Genomic DNA, 23212 nt, shown 5'->3' with positions numbered 1-23212 from the left:
TCTGTAAACTCATCGTAGAAGAAGTGCTATGTACCTCACTGATGAATATCTCTATGGTCACCTTTGAAGTACTCCCCTTGGGAAGCTATGCACTGATGCCAAAACCTACTCCATTCTTAAACACAGTTTGGAACTCTTTTTCAAGAATGGCCATCAAGTTGTCATCATAGGAGGTCTGGTAATTAAGTTCATGAACCCGTCTAGAAAAAGTGTACACACCTCATTGCTGAATACCACCATGACCACCTTCAAAGTGGTGCCCTTGAGTAGCTACGTCCTGACGCCAGTGCCGAGTCCACTCGTGAAAGCAACTTAAGGACTCTTTTTCTGAAATGGCCATAGGCACTTTTCATCACACGAAAGACATTACGGTTAATTTGAGAACTCATTCTAGAAAAAGCGTTTTGCTGGTGTGGTGCTCAGCTCCCTCAGGGAGTGCTGCGACGGTGACTGCAGGGATACTGAGCAACAAGCTGTGCAGCCCTTTCTCCAGGATGGGTTCTCAAATGTCATTGTCATCCTTGGATATTATACACTCTACCTAATGTTCCTGGATAATTTCGGAGGTAGTACTGGGTTTAGCATTAATATGAAGGTGTTTTCAATTAAGTAATTTTAGGTATTTACTTATAAATTTCTAAGGGTACTTATGATTTTGTCTTTTCATGCCAATAGTTTTCAAATCATAAGAAAATTTAATAAACATTATATGCATTAGAGTTAAAAGAATCACAGGACTTACTATGATATTTAACTAAATTAAATAAGTTATTAGTAACTCATGATCTGGGAATAGTCTAACTGACTAGACATTGAAGTCAACATTTACCAAAGCAAAACATAGTATGGAGCCTTGCTGACGCTTCTGACCCTCTACTCACTCCTGATGTGTGATTTCTATAACATTCTGAAAATTATGACCTAAAGTGAATGTAATAATAAAAGTCAGTTGATTAGACTATGGATAGGAAGCAAAAGTGGACAATTTTGGCTGACTCTCTAGTATGAACACAAGCCAACTGTTGAACGAGTCTCTTTTAGAAACAGACATACGGGTCTTTCTCTGGTGCAAGGATTTTGAGCAGCTGGCTTTAAGCAGGCTAGTTCCATTAAGAAAAAAAAAAGTTGCAGAATATTCCATCATGAGTAGGATGTTATGTCTACCTTTCAAGCTTTGGGTCTATATTATGACAGAGTCTAAAATTCTATGAAAACAAATTTATGACCCCTACACAAGTTCAGAGAAGATAGTGAGAGAGCAAGATCAAAACTCTGGTCTGGTAGTCACTTACACACGTTGAAAAATAAATAGCAATGAAAGACTAAGAATGCAATCAGGCGTGACATATAGTCCAAAGCTAGGATTACTGGAATGTGTCTAATGAGAATGAAAGCATAATAAATATGATGCTGAAAAGAAAATTATAAAGCAGCAGGAGGTGACAGGAAGAGGATATGAACTGTTAAAAATACCAATTTAAACAAATGGTAAAGAAATCAGAATCAGCAAGCAATGCTCACATCAGAAAGTGAATGTATGAGTTGGTGGCTTTGCTGACGTAATCTCAACGAATTAATAGTGAAAACAGCTTAGAACAACTATACTGTCACACAAATAAGAACAAACCAGAATACAAAAAATATTAACACAGGGGGTACTGAAACTGACATTTTAAAGAAGAAATCAAAAATGGGAGAAGGCAGTCTAATAATAAGCCAGAAGTTACTTTCTGAAACAAAAGAGAAACTTTTATCCTAGATTAACTACCACAACAAGGCAGGACTCAGAAATCCTGCAGTACCATTTAAAGGAGTACTATTTGCATAGGGCTGAAAGAAAAAAGTGAGACCTGAGTATATTATATTCAGATAAAAGTCATTCTCATATCAATACGATAAACAACTATTTCTAAACACACTCTTAGCAAATTCAACATCCAAGAGTTTTTACTGAAAAAAAAATTCAACAGTTTGTCAAGAAATATTACAAAATATTTTGTAATAAATAATGCCTGATTTAATAATGAACATCAATGCACTTAAAATATAGCAAAAAGGCTAAATAAATAGGAGGAAAATAAATGGCATTATTATTGATAAGTTAAATCAACACTACAAATAATACAAATTGAGATGACTTCAAAGCAGGAGTTCAACTTTAAGTAGCTAAAATTAAAATGCATTTGTTAAAAACAAAGACTCAAAATTGCATGTACATCTCCTGTGTTAATGCTCTCTCCTTCATGAGGTCTTTCAGAGAAAAAATTAGGGCATGTGGCTTAGATCTGAAGTTCAATGTAGTTCATACTTTTATTTCAAACTGTCTTTCAACCAGAATTTTAAAATTTTATTTAAAAATTCACACAGCATCGACTGTATTGAGGCCCCTCCTCTCTGTGCACACAGACTCACGAGCAATCTGTTCTCAGGACTGGTGACAGTTACTTTTGAATTATTGATACTGGGCACACTTTCACTTCCATTTAGTACTAACTGAATGGTTTATAACATTTAAATATACATTCATTTTTATTCACTTATTTATTCATAATATTAAAAAGATTATGCACAAAATCTAAGAATTTATGCAATTATACCATTATTTATTTTACAAAATATGGTAAGAAGATTTGAAGCCTTAGGTTGTTTTTACAATTTTAGCAAATCACTTCAGCAGTTTGGCAAATGAAATAAATGATTTTTATATTGGACATGTTGTAACTGTTATTTGAAAATAAACCATTTACAAAGTTATAAAACACTGGACATTTTCCAGTATGATGGATAACATACTCAGTGTTAGGTAAGCCTTTAAAAGCAATGGTAGTACTTATGAAGGGTCATTAATGACTGTTCTCAAGGCCCTGAGCAAATCTGCACTGGTCATTGTGTTCAAGTTCACCTCCACCGCTGCGCCTTTGGCCTTCATGTGAGCAATGTTATCAGGCTGATCGGCAAACATGGGAACCCCCACCATGGGGACCCCGTGATAAATAGCTTCATAGATCCCATTAGTTCCACCATGAGTGATAAAAGCTTTGGTTTTGGGATGACCTAGTTTGGGGATAGAATAATAAGTGTAGATTTAGTTATCAGACATTAGCAGAATTTCAGAGACAGAGGGGAGAAACTATGGCATAATCACTACAGATGGAAACATTTTCTACACAAGCTGAGCACATGGGACATTGCCATCTCAGAAAACTATGATCCCAGGGAAATTGGGAATAAGCACCATGTGCTTTGGGGGAATGAGGAGGTGACATCTGGGCTGAGACTAAAACTTGAAGAGTGGTGTGGTCTTCATGAAGATGCTCTGTTATATACCAGTGACAGCATAAAACTATATAACTGATGGATAATTATTTAATTATATCTGCTTTAAAACAGCGTCTCAAATGTGAATATTTTAGATTATTATATTATTATATATTATATACATTATATTATATATTATATTATTATATATTTAGATTATTTAAAAAGTGTTGAATTTATTTGCTGTTAAACAGAAGCTTAACTCGCCTCCTGGGCCAGTGCACAGCTCATCTTCCCTTGGGTCTTACCTAGAAGGTCATTCTGGGGTATCCAGTCGTAGAGCCGAGTGTTGTTCCCTAGCGCATCTGGTTTCTTTCCTTTGTATCTCCATAAAACCTGTGGAAGATGCTGCTTTAATTTTTCAGGTAAAATAAATAACTACAAAAAACATGTGCTTCCATAGGCACACAGTGTGGACATTTTAAGGCCACAGCATTGGGGAGACACCACCCAGCCACTCAGGTGCCAGGTGAGAGGCCCGTCCATGGCTTCTGCAGGCACTGACACACACGGGAGGCCTGACCCCATCAGCCTTCCTGCAATGGCTCATACTAATAATCTATTATCTAGAGTGTTGTTATTTTGGTGTTTATCACTTAAAAGCTTTTAGAAATGAGGTTATAAGTGAAGGAGAAAAAAATAAACAATACCACTTTAATCAATCAGAATGTAGGTGTAAAAAATCATTGTAAGATTTATGAACTTTAACCAACATGTAGGGGGTCTTCAGATAATTCACGAATAGGAAAATATAAGAGTAGAAGTAGGATATTAAAACATGGAATTATAGTGATGAAAGTAAAGATAATCAAATACTGAATTTCATAAACTAAAAAATCCATATTATCAGAATTTTAATTGCTTTTATCTGAAGAATATTCAATTTGGAAAGACTAAATGAACCTAGCCATCTACTTCTAAACCAACTATACTCTGAGAGAGTCTTTTTTTTTTTTTCTGAGACAGAGTCTCACTTTGTGGCCCTGGGTAGAGTGCCGTGGCGTCAGAGCTCACAGCAACCTCAAAGCCTTGGACTCAAGTGAGTCTCTTCCCTCAACCTCCCAAGTAGCTGGGACTATAGGCGCCTGCCACAACCCCCACTATTATTAGAGGTGGGGTCTTGCTTTTGCTCAGGCTGGTCTCTGAGAGGATACTAATACAACCTACTTGTGTGAGGTATTTTTACACATAATTTATCTGTACTCTGTGTATAACGTCTCTCTTTTTCAAGACCATGTAGTCAGCGTATTTCAGAACTTTTGGGAAGAGTCAGTGCACAGCAAAAGATTCAAACAGTGTAAGGTGAGTAGGGGCTGAAGTCTTCATCTCCATCCTGATATAATTAAATGACCACAAAAGCACGTGTGTTCATAGTGTTCCCAAGTTTCCATCAGCAAAGGACTTAATGTGCTTATACACACTATTCTAATGTTTCACAGATTTTTTTAAAGCTGGTGCCAGTGGTACTCAGGGTATACTGAGTTTCACCTTTCAAATGGAAAGAGCACGGTGAGCCATGCTGCCCCTTCCCCCAGTAAGACGCTGCCCACCAGGGGACAGGCTGCACCGACCTTCTGTGGAATCTGGGCAAGGGCGGAGGCAATGAGATTGGCCTTTTCTTCTGTGAGGTTTTTGACCATTGATCCCAGAGAAAACACGACAACACCATCTTCTCCTGAGCTCTGGACAAATTCTTCCATTTCCTGCACATATAATACACAACTATCAGCACAGCATCACAGGGGGAAATCTTATGCTTTTAGATAGGTAAAGTTAAGAGAACAGCAGAGAAATTGTTAGACTAGGCTGTCTTCTGACATGGAGAACCATCTAGTCTCAACACATTTCTGAAATTCATGGCTTAAATATATAATCAGTAATTGCAAATACAGCATGGAACCAAAACCCCTATTGAAATGAATACCCAAAATGTACAGTACTTCTCCTCGCAGAACTGCTACTACCACGGCCTGATTTCATAACTGACAGAGTTGTTTACAAATTCATAAAAACATTTTTAAAAGAAGCCCAAGAAAGGACTGAGCCAGGCTCTTAAAATCATTAGCATGCCACTTATAGCCAATACTGTATTAATAAATTGATTTGTCTATTCCTGTTAGATAAGCATTACAGGTCATTTTCTCCAGTTTATGCCTTCTGCAATTAGTAGTGTTAAGAGAAAACTTTTTAGAAATGTGATAAATATGTGTGTGTGCGTATATATATATGTATGTCTATATAAAAATAGTAACATATTGTATGATAGAAGAAAATAACACAATCTTCAACTATAATCATAATGACATTTATGTGCTTCTCTGCCTTCCTGATGTATAAACTCCATATGTGTGTGATAGTAGCCACATGCCCTTAATGTCAGTCTTTGGGGATGAGAACAACATGAATTCCTCTGCAAATCAAAGCCCCTGGGTCATCACTTAGAGTTTAGAGCACTGCAAAGTCTGGGGCTGGGGCCTTTCACATGACAATCTACACTGCTTTGTAGAGGTGCACTCTGCCTCCCTGGATACTGTTTGTGACCACCCTGGAATCACTGCATTTCTCAGTTTATGACTAGTGAAATTATCAGAGGAGGATGGTATCTTAAGTGAAAGTTGCTGCTATTTTTAGCTGAGTTAATGTGAAGAGAACATCTCTAAAGTCCCGGGAATTGGTGTTTAATCATTCCGACTCACCTTCCAATCAGATACTGATGGAATATGATAACGCACACTCCAGACATACACACCTACCATGCTGATTTAGAGTTTTGATTTGACTGTCTCTTATTGTTTTCACTCTTTATATCCAATGACTGGCATAATTCTTTCATTATAAATATAATTCAAGAATAGTATTAAGATTTCCCAAAGTCTGTAACAATAGATAACTTGAGTTTGGAATGAAATAACTTCTCCCTCTTATAAAATATGACCGAGTTGTTTTTTTTTTTGCAATTGTGTGTGTGTATGTGTGTGTGTGTGAGAGAGAGAGAAGTTGGTGTGGGAATATAAATGTAACAGTATGGCTGGGATAATCATATTGGGCCATAGATTTCATGGATATGTCATTTCTATGTATTTTTATTTAGATATTAGTAAATTTTCTCCTCTGAAGACAACTCTATAGAGTTTGCTTGCAGTAATAATTTGATGGCAAGACAAGCATACTAAGAACCCTAAAATAAAATTTTAAACTGACATGTGCCTTTTCCCCTAAACAGAAATCAAGATTCACAGAGGGAAGTAAAACTCAGTGGAAATCAACCAGCGAGAAAAAGGGGTGGATGGAAAGAGCAAAAACCTACCTAACAGGCACAGAGAGCACTATTTGTGTGATGGGCCCACCTGCTGTCAGGACGCAAGCATTACAAAATTGATCCATGTAACCTAAAACATTCATATCCTCTTAATATTTTGAAGAAAAAAAAAGCACTCTCCTGAGAACACTATTTAACCTGCAACTTTCTAGAGACATTATTGTTGCCTGTAAATAAAATAAATAATTGTCTCCTCATGAATGGTTAAATGCAATGCTTTTTACTATGTTTATTTACAATGTTTACTATGTTTATTGATTATTCTCTTTTGCTTTCAATACTTTTCTGTCTAAAACTTCTGGCATTCCACTTATTCCATTTATTCTCTAAAGACTTTGGTATGTGGTATATAGGTTTGACAATTATAGTTCCACACTCATCCTAGAGAAAATGCTACATGCCTCAATGCTGAATAAATATCACTATAGGCACCTTCCAAGTACTCACCTTGGGGAGCTGTACACTGATGCCAGGGCCCAGTCCACCTTTCAAAGCACCTTTTCTAGGATGAGTTCATGATCTTAATTGTCAGACCTCATATACAATATTTTTAACTCAAAAAGAAAAACTTGGCATTATGCTCTTAAACTGGAAGCAGTAAAATATTTGAGTCTCTCAGTTTCATGATTCCACTTTATGCTGGTGACTCGAACTTATTCCTAATGCTCTCTGCTAAGATTGAGACCTTGTACTACTGAAATGATTTCTAGAAACCATCTAAAAATTCTTTTGGCTTCTTAAAGGAAACAGGTTAAAATGAGACTCATCACTGTAAACTCAAGGACGGTTTTCCAGCAGTTGTTCTCTGACAGAGAAGGTCTTCCGTCCTCCTGTCCAGTGTCCACACTACAGACACACTGGTATTTGTGACACTCCACTTGAATCTTTTCATTTTTCAGCTTAAATTCTCAATTTAAATTCCAAAAGAGCAAATATTACTCATGGTAAACTCCAATGATTATGAAAATAGGTGTGGAGGGGCAAACTGCAGATTTCCAGCCGCGTTCATCTGCCCCGAAGGCTGCAAGCCTCCCAGCGTCTTGCCGGGTCCCAGACCCACCTCGGGCAGGGGTCTGGCGGGTTTGCAGTGCAGCCCGCCAACAAACTCGAAGTTGGGCAGGTACGGGCGAGGAAACTCGAAGTCCCAGTACGTCCGGATCAGCCACATCTCCGCCTTGCCCATGGTCTCACACAGCGTGGTGGGTGTCCCTGAAGGAAGCGAGGTGAGCTGGTGAGGATGGGGGCGCCGCCCAGAGCGCGCTGCTCCTGCCGCGGCCAGGAAAGGCCAGCGCGGGCCTGACGCTTAGGCCACTGCGCGTTTAGAGAAGGAAAGTCAGAGGAAGAAACCAAGCGGAGCAGGGTAGACAGAGGGAGAAAGCAGAAAGGGAGGGAAGGACGGAGGGGTAAGACATAGGGAGGGAAGAAGGGAGGAGAATGGGATTGGGAAAGAGGAAAGGAGAGAGGGTGGTTGGGTCATGAAAGAGAATCAACAGTGTCACTTCATAACAATGCATCAACCAAAAACTTAACTACAGTTCCAACTACTGATGCAATTAATACTTATTTTCTCTCTGCAATTAAATGGTAGGTAATAGATTGCCTCCACCTCAGAACCAATTCCCCTCTTCATAACTCTCCAATTTCCAGTAAGAAGTATATATCTGTCTTTCACGTACATCGTGGGGTCACACGTATTATGGAAGGATCTCTCCAGCCTCAGCCCACCCTTTCTTCCTTAGTCAGATCCAATCACTTAAACTGGCTTACCGTTATTTTCTTAGGAAGAATTTTCTGAATAATTCATAGTCAATACAACCCCCTTTGGGGTATGAGATACAAATAGATATATATCACCACTTACCTTAGAATTCCTTTAAATGGATTTTTGTGTGAAAAGAAAAAATTCTAAATATTCTTTTTAGGAGTTTTGTGGAGAAGAATGTTTTCAAATGACCAAGTCCACCATGTTTTGTAACTGAGAAAAGAAAATCTCAAAATCCCTTCATGTTAAAGATTCTAATCAAAATCAGTGATCACATACATTCTGGGATGGATAACCTCTTTTTAGAGTCACTACTTGGTAGTGTTCCTATTTATGCATGAGATTTTATAACCTAAAGCCTTAATTTGATAATTAAGAAGCATTGTCCAAGGATACTTAGCTTGAAATTGCCAGAGACTGAGCCCACCCCACATCTTACACAGCAACACTGGATGCCAGACTGCAGCTCTGGGGATTCCAGGTGAAAATAGCAGGTAGCATATTTATAGTGACTAAAAATGGAATTGCAAATGCAACAAAGTTTATTTTCCCAGAAATTTATTATCAAATTCTTGTATCAAATCAAATAATAAGGCTGCATATTTTTTGTCATTCACAGGACTATATTTAGCCAATGTGTCAAAATGCATAAAATGGTTTGTCTTAATTTGAGCTTGCCTTAATTTCAATTTCATTTGTAATGCTGCTATGGTTTGAAACATTGTATTGGTAAGTTGGTTTTCACCTTTACAACACATGTTTAACTCATTTAAATGAATGGTTACATCCACTAAAAATGCTAAATCTGTAAACCAGTTTTCATCAAGTTCTGGCACAAATTTGGTTTTTGCTACCACGAATAGCTTGGTGCTATGTGATGCTGCAAGTCATAAAACCTTTTCCACGTGGGCCTTGACTTAGCTGTCTTACTTCTGAGAAGTAAATGACATCCGCACAGGCAGCATGAGTGCTTTTAAGGAATTCCTGGAATTGGTGGTGATTCAGTCCCTTGGCCCTTATGAAATTCACAGTCTTGATGACAATTTTCATGACATTATCCATTGTTAAAGCTTTTGTGCATAAATTTTCTTGTTGTACTGTGCAATGTTACTGCATCAGAAATCACATCATCTTCTACTAATTTTATACTGTCCTTTCTTTTACCTACCATTGCCTGGGCACCAACAATAACTATACCAGATATGTTGACAATGGATAAAGGTCAGTCAAAAATATTTTTACTGCTTTGTATAAATCTCGATTTAATTGTGCCCTTTAATGGCATAAAGAAGGCATATCTTCAGTGACATTATATTAATCATCAAACCTCTAATAAAAATGGCAAGCTGAGCCATATTTGTAGCATCAGAGTTGTCATCCATCATTTAAGCATAAAATTTTATTTATTTATTTATTTTGCAGATTTGGGCCGGGGCCAGGTTTGAACCCACTACCTCCAGTATATGGGGCTGGTGCCCTACTCCTTGAGCCACAGGCACTACCCCATTAAGCATACAATTTTAAATTACAAGCTTTACAAATTTCTTTCAACGTACTTTTCAGTTTTGTCAATTTGCCTTTCTATTGTCTGGTGAGACAAACTGATTTTACAAATGTCCCCCCTTTTATGGGGGGCACATTATATTTGCTATGGTTTCCATATTTTTTAATAAAACTCACTGTAGTAAAGGGTTTTGATTTTTTTACCGTGAAGTATGCTACCACATAACCAGCTTTTACAAAGGAATCATTTCAGTTGTGACTTTTACATTTTTTTTAATTGAGAAGACAGATGTCTTTTCGGTTCTACTATTCTATCCTGACAACACAGTCCTTCATATACATCACATTGGGCAGCACACTTTCATACGATGGCTTCTCAAGGTATAGGTTTTGAAAAACTGCACAGTTTCCCTATAAATTAATCAGAATGCCTTACTATTTGCCTCAAAAAAGTGATCGTCTGTCCACTTTTCATTGAAAAATCTTCCTTCATTCATAATTTTTCTTTTTGGGGGGTTTGTTTTCTTTTGAGAAATACATCAGGGATCAACCTGGTGTAGAAGCCATGCTGGGCTTAAAAAAATAATCATAGATAGGAGACTATATTTACTTCTATTTTGAAAAATAATTGATAGGAAAATAGAAAGTGAGCTTTGTCCCTCCCACCTCGGGGCTGCAGATGTGGGATGAGATGGAGGCTGATTAGGCAATGTGTGAGGTATCCAGAGGGGTGAATGTCTCTTACTGATCAAATGAGGATGCTTGCCCAACTGCTAAATAATATTGAATCCCAACATTGCGATTACCAATATAATTGATAATCACTGCCTCACCAAGTCACCACGAGCCCATGTGATGTCTGATGGCGTCAGTTTAACTCTGCTTGCAAGAAGACCCACTGGAAGCCACGTACCGTGTGAAACAAGCGGCCTGAGTGTACAAACAGCAAGGACTGAGGGTGCTTGTTTTACCTGACATACTAAATGTCCATCAACAGCAGGGTAAATAAATAAATCTGATTTAATAGAGCCTACAGCATGCAGCTATGAGGAGACACCTACTGCGCTGCATGTAACAGCTGGAACAGACATCGCAGACGTGATACTAAGCAAGAGAATCACCATGCAAATAAGTCCATGATGTGGGACTCAGTTATGCAAAGTTTAAAGTCACCTAAAATTAATCTACAGTATTAGCAATAAAGAAAGTGGTCGCCCTTACGCAGGGGTTATGGTGAGGCGTCTGAGGACGGAGGAGGATTTGGGCTTTAATAAACGGTCTGTTTCTTGTTCTGGATGCTCGTTGTAAGGACGCTTCACATTGTGAAAGTTCAATGAGACGTAAAATGTATGATTAATGTTTTACAGAAAGGTCACACACAATGTTTAAAAACCCCTGGCACTGGCCACAGGAAAGCTCTAAGAAGGACCTGGAAGATGTGGGTGAGGGGAGACTAGCAGAATTCCAGGTTTCCACGAAAGTGTTGGGAAGTTGAGAATGAAAACTAGAGTGGAGCTGGGAAACAGAGAAAAGCAGCAGACAGAGCGCCAGGCAGGAGGGAAGCACAGAGGCCAAACAAGCCAACAAGAGGCAGAGCTGAACTCACTCAGCTCCAGACAAGCTGCACACGGGGATGTTAAGAGGCTTGGTTATTTATTTATTTTTGGCATTTTAGGGTTTTATTTCATGGGCTGGGTAAAGAAAACATTAGTTCCAGGAATCCATCTAAAAATGTTCCATCAGGGAGAGAGGGAGCAGCCTGGTGCTGGTGGTTAAAATCAGGCCATACTGCCCAGGGCCTGCACATGACCTGGGCTCCCCCGGCGCTGACCTGCAAAGCATGGCCCTGAGGATGGGGAAGGGCTTTGGACCCAAAGACAGAGTGAAAGAGGCCAACCACGTTCCCCACAGGGCTCGAGGCCTCAGCCTCTCTAAAGCTGCAGCAAAGGCTAGTCCCTGACACCTGCCATGTGCTGGACAGCTGGTTTGTCCAGTCAGGGAAGTGTTCAGGGCAACCTGAAGTGCCGAGAGCTTGGCCTGCGTCTCTTCCTTAACAGACTCACTCCAGAGCAGGAGTAGCAGTGGTTTCCCATTCCCTGATGTTCCTGTCCCATTGGCTATTAGAAGCATTTTTAAAGTGGTGATTGTTTTTATTTACTCTATCCATGAGATTTATGATGTCCTCACTGATACAGAAAATGGGCTTTTTAACCAGTGTTGTTAAATACGTCCCTATTTAATTCTATCTCCTTCAACACATTTGAGATTTTTCTTTACTGTGATTCAACATATTATTTTTCTAAGTCTGTTTTCCCACACAGAACTGAAGAACAAGCATTGTAATGAAAACTCCACAGAAACTTGGCATGTTATTAAGTGTCCCAGGATCAGACATAATCACATAAAATATGAGGTGCCCGCCCCTCTTCAGCATCAGCTTACGCTGACCAGGTGCACTGGGACCTTAAGAATAGGATTGCAAACAAAAGACAAATTGGATCTTACCAGCTCCACTTCACGGCACGCCTCAGTTTGAGATAAAGCATTCAAGGTAGTTATTCATTGTTTAAATATGTTTAGTTAACATGAGAAGCATAGAGGATTCAGGTAACTGATATTAATTTCTCAAAGGGTAATGATTCTGAAACCAGATTATTATCCCGGAAACATAAGAAGTTGGGAGCTTTCAGCTTTGTGAAGGTTTTTTTCACACATTATCTACCTTGCTGTGGCTGCCTTTATAAAGGAAGCCTCAACACATAACAGAGAATACCCACTTTTTTGAGATACATATTGACTACTTTTATGTGTAGAGCCATGGTGGTGTGACAGGGTTTTGTCATCACAGAGTGTGGAGCAGAGCAGCATCAGTGTTTTCAATGTGGGTCTTTACAACTGACCTGGCACAGCCACAGGATGCTCCCGCAGAGGACGGTGAGGTCAGACAGAGGGGAAGCACTCAGTTCAAAGGGCACAGTCCCTGGCCCAAGATGGCACAGTCAGCAAGTGCAGCCTGAGTCCAGAACCTCAGACACTGTACAAGACCCTTCCCTGTGATCTCCTAATCCCCTAATTAAGAAATACGGACGGTTACCTCATCAGTGCCAGCAGCACTCAGTCTGTGAGCATGGGCAGGGATACTCAGAGCTCCTTTCCAGTGTCCTGGGAAACAATCATGTGAGTGACATCTACATTTAAAGCAAAATGTGTCTCTGGGGCATATAAGATTAGAAATCCAGAAAAAAGTATAAACTACATTGCAAAGAATATAAAAGCAAAATTTTACTTAGAAAATTCTGATTATCATAACTTCAAATTTTAATTTCCTTGCATATATTTTATTTATATATGTTCAATGTCTTCCTTGTAGGCCATTCTATGAGGAAGTTTAAAAGTTTAAGTGACAGAAAATTGGATGAAGAATATTCCAATATCAGAAGAAAAACTACTATGCAAATTCTACTTGTGAATGTTAAGATTAAGATGGGGGAAGCGATAGTTGAGCGCTTCTCACCCCGTTTGTACCCCCTGGTCTCCTTCTCTTGCCTGACTGCTCTGGTGAGAACTTGCAGCACTAAGTTGGATCAAGGTGGGGGCAGGGCAGCCTTGGCTGGTTGCAGTTCTAACTCTTCCAGTTCAATATGATGTTGGCTGTGAGTGAGGGGAGCAGGGGAGGGTAAATTAACACCTAACTGGTGAAGTGCATATATTCTGGGTGAAGGGTACACTTATAACATTGACCTAAAATGTACAATAACAGATTACATATCTAAAATGTGTGTACCTCTGCAATATTCTGAAATTTAAAGAAAGAAAAAAGAGACAATAAGACCATTGTGGTAGCTTATGCCTGGAATCCTAGCCTTTGGGAGGCCAAGGTAGGAGGATCACTTGAGACCAGGAGCGGAAGACCAGCCTGGGCAACACAGGGAAACCTTGTCTTTATAAAAAATAAAAAAGTTAACTGTGTGTAGAGATGCACACCTGTAGATCCAGATACTCTGGGGCTGAGCCAGGAGGGCTGGATGGCCTGAGCTCAGGAGTTTGAGGCTGTAGTGAGCTATGATGACACCACTGCACTCTAACCTGGGCATCAAAGCAAGACTGTGTTCCAAAACTTAAAAAAAAAAAAAAAAGAGGGACAACAGCATGTACATTGCTATCACTGCTTCAGGGTTTAGGAATTTACCCAAAGAGATTAATCAAGGAATTGTTCAGAGAGACAAGAAGCACGTTTACTGCAGCTTGGCATGTGCAGCGAGCTCGACATCTGCTGCTGCATTAACAATGGGAATAAATCAGAGTTCGGAAATTATTATTATAATAAGAGAAAATGTAAGAGACTTACCTAGAACTTTGCTATAGTATGAATTCCATTCTCCCCAGTAGGACTGAAATATATAATCTTGCAGAGGATAAGATATGGTGTTTTTAACCCTTTCACCAAAAGTCATCTGGTCAGTGAGCTCTGACAAGGCTGCAGGTACGTAGGAGACAGGGGCTGGGATCTTCCCGCAGTGTCTCTCCACTGTTGAGGCTGGAGAGAACCTCAAAGTATATATAAATGGAATTCCTAACTTCAGAGCAACAAGGTCACCACAGATTGTTACTGGATCTGCTACCAACACATCAAAGCCACCGTTCTGAAGTCTTGCCATTAGCTTGGGATTGTTTAATACACCATCACAGAGTTGTATATTAATTTGAAAAAAAGAATCTAAGAGTTTTCCTAGGTTTTTGTAGAAAGTCCATAGTGTGAGAGGAGTTGGTCTATGGTCTCTCCACAGCATTATCATATGTTCGATTAAGGAATCTATATTGCTTTTCTTGTAGGAAACAGGTATCACTTCAAAATTCACAGGAGAATTCGGGTTGGACTTGATGAACAGAGTTGCTGCTGAAGCCAGTACAGTCACATTGTGATTTCTTTGAATCAGCTCTTCTAGAATGATCTGAATATTTAACCAGTGACTGCCATCTGTCGGCCAAATTAGCACATTCCCACTGAGAACAATTTCAGTCAGAACCAAATTAAAAACTAGCAGCTGGACAAGCATCTTAGGCAGGGCAACATCGGCTATGGAAACCATCCTACGGTGGGTCTTGTAATATGGAAAGAAACATGCAAAACACATTTAGGTAGAATTTCTCAAAATAAAATAATATTTAATGATAGGGTTACACGCAGTCATAGGTCAATTGGTCTATAGATCAAAAGAAAAACAAGATAATTCAAATTCTTACATGCAGTGAAATGATCATTCTAACAACACAAATGAAATAGGTTCTATTTTAAAGGAAGAGTAGCAGCGAGGTAATGAGCCTAGTGTCTGTATAGATATGAATTATAAAATGTGTCTTCAATATAAAATACCTTTCCAAAAATTAAATCACAAATAACAACCATTTACTGCAAAAACCACTTCATCAAAATTCAGAGTCCTTTCAAGTTGCGTGTCTCCCTTATAAGGCCTAGATGTCTCCTCGGGTTCTTAATTGGAGGAGGTTATTATGAATAAGAAACCAGAACTGAGTTGCCTTCATGAAAGCATGTGACAAAGTAGAACAACTGGTCTCACTGCTGGACCAACAGGGCTCATATTATAAAGAATAATAATAATAATAAAGAGGACCCTCAGTCTGAAGAGGTTTGCTCAAACATTTTAAGACAGGTCAGTTTGATTGGTTTGTAAGTATTACACATTTCATAGAGGACAGCTTTCTTCTCTAACAAAGCAGATTACGTGGAGCCTCCTACCCCCTTGTTAAAGGCAATTTTTCTTTTCTGAGGAAACACACTCACATACCTTTTTTCCCCCCTTAAATCATGGCTGATAGTGGATTAATTTTACTGGAGTTCAACAGCCCCAGATTCAGAAACAATCTTTCTCCAAGATACGTGATCCTGGGAATCACTTGAGCCTTCTACCCACACCTTTTACAGAGGTGAATGGCAGGTAATGACACCAGCCTGTCCTGCGTGTCACTTTGTAGGTTGACAGTAGTATTTGCAAAGCTACTTTGCAAACTCCTTGGTTCAGAACAAGTATATAGCATTTTAGTAATTTAATAAATTTACCTAAAATTTAGAGCCTAAAGATTGATCAAGAATCAGTGGGCCAGCTGGGGAACGACTGGAAGGTCTAGGTATAGTGACATCAGCTGCAATTCTTGGTGAATCCCAAACTGAAAAAGAGCAATTACATAATTGTGCGATTTTGGAATCATTGGAGGCTGCCATTCCAAAAAGAAATAAGAACAAATTAAAGTGATTTGAGAGGATAAAAATGATAAATTAAGAATGGAAATTAAGCGATGTGTTTTCACTTCACACAAAAGTTGACCTTGAGTTGTGTAATTTCAGGGCCTTAAAAAAAAGGAGCAGGAAAATCGAGAAAGGGAAAGTGGGGAGAGAGGAGTGATGCTTTTAGAATTATTGACTCCTCTTAAGAGTCAGCTTCAACTTGAAGAAGTCCTTTAAAATTAATGTGATTTTGAAACAGAACTTCCAGAGAAGAGGGTGAACACTTTAATCTTGAGGGCCATTCAGATAAGCTTCTTTATAAATGTCTTTGTAAAGAAATCTGCTGTTCTCACCTTTCAGTAAGAAAACCGTAAGATCATACTCACTGATAATTGCTAAGATAGCACTTAAATGCTTATTGAAATATATTACGGACTCTCAAATGCATATAGGTATCCCTCAATTACTTGGAATTAGTCAAGAAAGGGAAGATTTCAAAGAATCAATTTGCCACTCAAGTGATCTCTACAGGACAAGAAAATGATAATCTACAATAATTTAGTGAGGAACAAAAAAATGTGTGTTATGCTGTAAGTTTGAATTGAAAATTCTTAAGGCAATATTTTTACATGGAAGTTCTTCCTTAAAATTTCCTTACACACACCTTGGCTGAAGGTCTGTCCGGACACTCCCAGGTCACTGCACTGGACAGCTGGGCTGTCACGGTGGCTGCTCCTCACCCCTCCCAGGTCCCTGTCAACCTGGGCCCAGCCTTAGGGCTCTTTCAGGGACATGAGTGAGTGACTCTATTAACTTTAATATTTCAACCTCCTGTCAGCGCTCCAGTTTACTGGAGTCTCTTAATTGACATTTACTTAGTTATTTGAAAGCTTCAATTTGGGTGTACTTTCATGTTTTTCTTTGTTTTAGGACCAGGGTCTGGCATCAAATGATTTTGCCTCTTTCTAGATTGTAACTCAGGCAAGTGGCACAGCCTGTCTCACAAAACAGTGAGCGCGATGACTCCCGTTTCCTGTGGCTGCTGGGACTGAGCGAAATGGCGCGCAGACGTCTTTCCGAAAACCATGTGAGCTGGATCAGTGTTCACTGTGTTTGAGGTAAGAAGAGAATCTCATTTTTGAAACCATCGTATTAATGAGATCTCAAGGACTTCACCTCCGTCCTCGCGCTGCCGCCTCCCCCCCGGCAGGCGGGGCACACAGGAAGTTCACAAGGGTAAGTTTTCCCACAAGGCGGGACGTGCTCAGTCGCACACGTGGCCTGTGGCTGACAACGTGCAGAGTTCCCAAGTTTGTGATTTACTTTAAGAAATACGCACAAGTAGTACTCAAGACTGCGCTAGTAAAAATGCTAACCTCCGTCTCCTTTGCCCTCCCATGAGCTCAGCCAAAGGACAGATGGTTGATGTCCCTGGAACTTTGGTCTCCTCTGTAAAGGCTGCAGCTGCCGCTCAGCCACAGGGCAGGGAGGAAGGGGCCTGCCACCAGGGGGGTTTCCAAAGATTCTAACCAATCACGATCAACTTAAATAATGAAAAAATAAAGATAGAGGGAAATAGAGAAGGGAAGAAAGGAGAGAGAAAAGCAAGAGAGAAAGACTAGGGAGAAAGAGGGAAAAAAGAGAGAATAAGAAAGACCCAAACAGAAATTATTACCCTTCTGTAAAATTACTGCAGAAAGTCAAACAGCATAAAGCTAGATTCACTTAAATGTGTTTCGTTCCCAGCATTTTATTTTACATTAATTACTTGTTCTTAGTAAGCACCTGGTTTATGTAAAGATCTGTCATTCTTTTCTAAGAAGTGCTGTTTTTTTCTATTTAATTGAATATATGTATTCCTCAGAGATTATTCCACCTCATTGGTCATATGTAACAATATTATAGATTTTTATATAGCTACATAGATACATATATACATATTATGCACAAAAATGTACGAGTTAGTATAGAGAGAAAAGGGTAAAGCCCTATTGGTTATAATATGTAATGTTGATGGATTAGAACTATTTTTCTTGTCATAAAATGTTATATTATTCTTGCCTTCTATATGCCTAAAATTTTCGTGACTTTTTTTTCTTATTATGAAAACAGAAACAAAACTAATCCTTTTCAGCATTAAACAAACATACCTGAAAGCTGCAGAAGACTTTTCGGTTAGGGATTGTTTATAAAGCTGTCTTAGAGCCAGAAAGATACCCCTGGGCAATGTGCCCCAGATAGCAGAGTCTCCTGCAGACCTGCAGCTTCAGGACCACACCCAGTGAGGACCTGACTGGCCCAGTTAAATTCCATTCAAAAATAAAAAACAAGCAAGAAATAGAATAAGAAATAGACAAGAGTAGAAGAGCTAAATTAAACATTGATGGAAGATTTAAACCCAAATATTCTGATTAATTATAAATGTCCTGAAATTTAAAAAACAAAGAATAAAAATAATTTCTAGAACTAGGAATATGGCATAGAAGCTTTGGTGTGAGAAGGAGTTTGTGTTGAAAGCTATTTTCTCCAAGTAATCACTGCATGCATGATTATAACATGCTGGATATTTCAAGCCTCAGTATCCTCATCTGTGTAACAGGCTTTTTTCTTGCAATGAACTGCAAAAAGTTCATTGCCAATATTAAGAGAGAATACAAATAAAGCACTTATCATGTTACTGCATAGAAAGATATTTTACATGTTGCTCTCACTGTTATTATTTCCATGGGTTTAAGCTAAATACCTGTGACCTGAAATAAATAATTTTGACATTATAACATTCAATCCCTAGCAATTAACAAAGATTAAAGACTTATTCTGAGGTTCTTATTGCATTCCAAAGCAATTAAGTAATCTTAGGGAGAGTTGTTCTGTTTATTTACTCAGGTGTGAAAATTTGAGACCTGAGTATACATGGATATGTTGCAATGACTTTGATTAATGAATTTTAAGCAAAAGTAGAAGATCAATTCAAATTGTAAATTGAAAAGACTTACAAGTCTCATTTATCATTCTACATCTACAAAGTCTTGCACAAAAAATGACTTACTCTATCATGTTGGTACTTTTATGTCTTACCTGGTCTCTTGAATGTGAGTGTTCATGTCCCTGGCATCAGTAAGAATACTGTGTTTCAGCTAAAACAAACTTAAATAGTCATTCTAAGTCTGAAGAGGGTAATTAGATTAGAAACATGATATGCCAAAGTAGAAGGTGAGAACATGTTTATAAACCTCCATCACGTTCCCACGAACACATTGTTAAGAAAGATTAGCCTCACATCTTAAGAATGCTTTTATCATGAGCATTAATTTACAGGCAAAATAAGATGGAACAGGTGATTCTGTTCCAGGCGGGATTGCCAGGTGGGAGAAGCTTGGCTGGTGGATAACCTCTCAAAGATGAACCCAAGGCTGAAGATTAGTTGATAAAAACAGAAGTGGTGGGCTAAGATCGCAAACATACACTGTGACTAAGGGATGGTCCCCATGGGTTCTGCCATGACGCGAGCTGGGCTGCTGTACGTGTTGCTGGCCACTGCTGGCCTGCTGCATGCGTGAGGCCATGAGGAAGTTTTTCAATCTTGACACCTTCATTGCTTCCTGACATTTTCATTTCTTTCTCCTCTTTCTTCATTGTTGTTAAGATCCAGCTGTAGTCCTCTGATGTTGCTCTTTCACTTTTATCTTCACAGAGCACGTGCAGGTTACCTGTATTTGTAGCTAAGCTTGTTTTTCCTGAAGGCTGGGTCTTCTACATCCAAGAAGATGAACATCTGATTTTAAATTTGGGGCACAATAGTTAATGGACTCCGAGAAGATAAAGACTTTCTCACTGTTAAAATAGGCTCAGCAGCTCTTGGCATACTCACTTTATTATCTCACTTCTTCATGCACACACTAATCTACCCATTTGTATTCTGATTGATATAGAAGAACTTTACAACTACTTTAGAGTAGACATTTGTAGAATAAAAGCCAGTATGTCCATAGCTGTCACTACACGGGAACCTCAGCTCCTCCTCTTTCCAACATTCATGGAACTCACTTTGTACATTGTCCTTACTCATCTTTAGATGATTTTTAACAGCATTTGAGATTTTCATTCATTACCTCGCAAACATCTCTACACCTTACACAATGTTAACATAGAATATTCCCATCTCTACACTACACATAGAACAATGTTCAATTCTTTAGATATTCTTTGAATCTTGGTTTTAGTCTTTTGTTAAGATAAATGAAAGCACAGAAATCAATTTGTGGATGTTTATGAGAAGCTAAAGCCTCACACTTAATAACAACCAGGAAGGGAGGTAGTGATGTGAGATTGACTAATGGGGAACAGACAAGCAGTCAGAAGAAATGAGACCTGGTGTCTGACACGTGTGCAGGGCAATGGCAGCTTACGAGGATCCACTGTGCATTTCAAAAGAGCTTCAAGAAAGTAATTCACATGTTCTTAGCATGAAGAAAATATAAAGATTAAATATGATGGATATTCCAATTACATTAACACAATGTAGCAAAATACTACAGGTACCCTGAAAATATGTACATTTTTTATATATCAATAAAAGACTTAATAACAGAAATACAACTTATCAAAAGTGGGAAACATTCCACCACTATCTGATTATCATTGAGTTTAGGTCTGTGTTTTTGACATGTATCATGATAATGAAGTAAAATATTAAATGCATAGTATCTAAGACTATGCATAAAGTCTGAGCTGTAACTGAATTATGAAATAGATACCTGGGAAGATAATCATGTTTACAACACGTAAGGACGTTACCTGACTTTAAATCATCTCATAGTTGATAATTTCAGTAATATGCAGAGACATAACAGACAACCTGCACGCAATGGGAGAGCAGAAAACAAAGAAATGTATATGGGAAATGTATATGAATTATCAAATAAAGATGATAAAGCCTCACAGTATTTTTATCCATTTATTAGCATTGACCTTTATTAATCAATAATCAGAGATTGTTCGTATACATGTATATTCTTGAATGTGCACACACAATAGTTGACATTATTAATAGCCTGTAGAAATAATGTACAGCCTGCATTATTCTAGGCTGTAGAATCTCTTTTAGAATTCTCCACACACTACTGAAATTTCTAGGCAATTTCTATTTTTAATGTAATGTTTACATGAGGACCAGTCCTATTTTTAAACTAATGCATTTGTCACTGTATTTTATCCATAAAAGCACTTAGTATCTTCAAGTTCATGAAATTAAAAGATAGCAGCCTGCTGTTCTGAATTAGAATGTCTTCTAGTTTCTTTCCTGCTATCAAGTGATAGTGCTGTATAGTACATAGATGTATAGAATTGAAAAAGAATAGGCATGGGAAATCAAAGAGGTGACACCTAGTTCTGTTTTTTCAAACTCAAATAATAAAATAAAATTGTTGTCATACGTACCTAATGCTTCACTGTAGTAGGAATCCCATAGCTTCCAAAGTCTTTCAAACATGTAGTCCTGGAGATGGTAGGAGATGAAATTTCTTATTCTGTCAGTGAAGGACATCTGGTCAGTGAGCTCTGACAAGACAGCGGGGACGTAGGAGGGGGGGTAGGGCACCTTCCCGCAGTGCTTCTCCACAGTGGAGGCTGGGGAGAACCTCAGGGAGTACATGAACGGGATCCCTAGTTTCAAAGCTACTATGTCACCACAAGGAAACACTGGATCCGATAACAGGACCTCAAATTTGCTGCTCTCCAGCTTCTCCATCAGCTTTCTGTTTTTGAGGACACCATCACAGATCTCTCTGCACACCATGTGGAAGTCCTGGATGACTTTGGCCATCTCGTGATAAAATCTCCAGATGGTTGAAGGAGAGGGTCTGTTTTCCAGCCATGTCAAAATGAAGTTCTTGATCACTCCCTCTATTTTTTCTTTGCCGAAGGGCACCTCATATATTTCAAATGTGAGAGAGGGTTGAGAGATCGGCGCAATGAACAGTGCCCCCGAGGCCATCAGGACAGTCACATTGTGGTCTTTCCTGAGCAGCTCATCTATGATCATCCTAATATTGAGCCAGTGGCTGCCTTCCATCGGCCAAATGAGAACATTCCCACCGAAAGCAGCTCCTAGGAGACTCATCTGAAGAGCCAGCAGCAGAACCTTCTTTAACATGCTGTGGGTTAATGCAGAAGTTTGATGGGATGTGAAGCAAATGGCTCCCTCTGCCTTTCAAGCAAAAACAAGGAGAAAAAAATATTTGTCAGCTTTGGTGCAAACCTTTGGTACCCTTTAACAGCTTTCTCTCTGCCAAATCGTGCTAGTCCTAATTGTCCACAGTCTAGGGTAATTACAGCTTTAAGGGTAATAAGTCCTGCCTCTCACCCTGTTACCTTCCTCTGGCTCCAATTCCTGCTCTCTGTTCCTTCTCCCAGACTTATTCCTTCACTTCTTTATGTTCCCTAATTGTGAATGTTTTACCATTAAATCACATGAAATCACTGTGTATTTCAGCTCTACACACAGGTATAGGTAATGAGATCCCAAATACCACAAAACTTATTCAGAAACCTAAGAATCTTAATTCTGTAAGTTTGGCAATATTTAATACATTCATATAATTCACTTACTAACAATTACATATTACAATTATCAAGAGATAAGATTATTCAAATGACATTTATAAAAATGTGAACTATTAAGACTTACAATGAGTACAATACATATTTATTGCTAAATTAGTAATAGGTTTAGGGAAGCATTTATGTTAATGACTGAGAAAAACATAAATAAATAAAACACGTGCAAGTAACATACACAAAGATTACGGGCAATGCTCTTAGTGAACAGGGGCTGTTTGAAAGAGAATTACTAATTTAAGCATTTGTCTACCAAACATGCTGCTCAGAGCCCAGCCAGCCTGCGTGAGTGACATCTGCTCTGTGTCAGGACTCAGACTTTAGTGATGACTTTAACATGTATTAATCTCTTGGTTGTGTAAGACATTGTGTAGTGTTTTACAGGTATTAATCTCATTTATTTCTCATTTTTTTAAAATGAGAAATAGTACCACTTGGGAAAGTATTA

At 38.7% G+C, this 23212-nt stretch overlaps 1 protein-coding gene across 2 annotated transcripts; it reads right to left on the bottom strand.

The window, feature by feature from the left end:
• Window positions 1–2830: 2830 nt before the first annotated feature.
• LOC100945849 (UDP-glucuronosyltransferase 2A1) lies at window positions 2831–22311 on the bottom strand. Of its 2 annotated transcripts, XM_012812146.2 has the most exons (5): window positions 21586–22311; window positions 7698–7846; window positions 4890–5021; window positions 3567–3654; window positions 2831–3054 (listed from the first exon to the last, which is right to left on the bottom strand). In XM_012812146.2, the coding sequence occupies exons 1-5, from the start codon at window positions 22298–22300 to the stop codon at window positions 2831–2833; spliced, it is 1308 nt and encodes a 435-aa protein (XP_012667600.1). In that variant the 5' UTR covers window positions 22301–22311. The 2 variants fall into 2 exon arrangements, with proteins under 2 accessions (XP_012667600.1, XP_012667601.1); XM_012812147.1 differs by lacking the exons at window positions 4890–5021; window positions 21586–22311 and adding an exon at window positions 14251–14992.
• Between the last annotated feature and the right edge of the window lie 901 nt (window positions 22312–23212).

The sequence above is a fragment of the Otolemur garnettii genome, unplaced genomic scaffold (assembly GCF_000181295.1).
Source record: "Otolemur garnettii isolate 467f Iridium unplaced genomic scaffold, OtoGar3 scaffold00191, whole genome shotgun sequence".
Taxonomy (NCBI): domain Eukaryota; kingdom Metazoa; phylum Chordata; class Mammalia; order Primates; family Galagidae; genus Otolemur; species Otolemur garnettii.
This window is presented reverse-complemented; position numbering and strand designations above follow the sequence as displayed.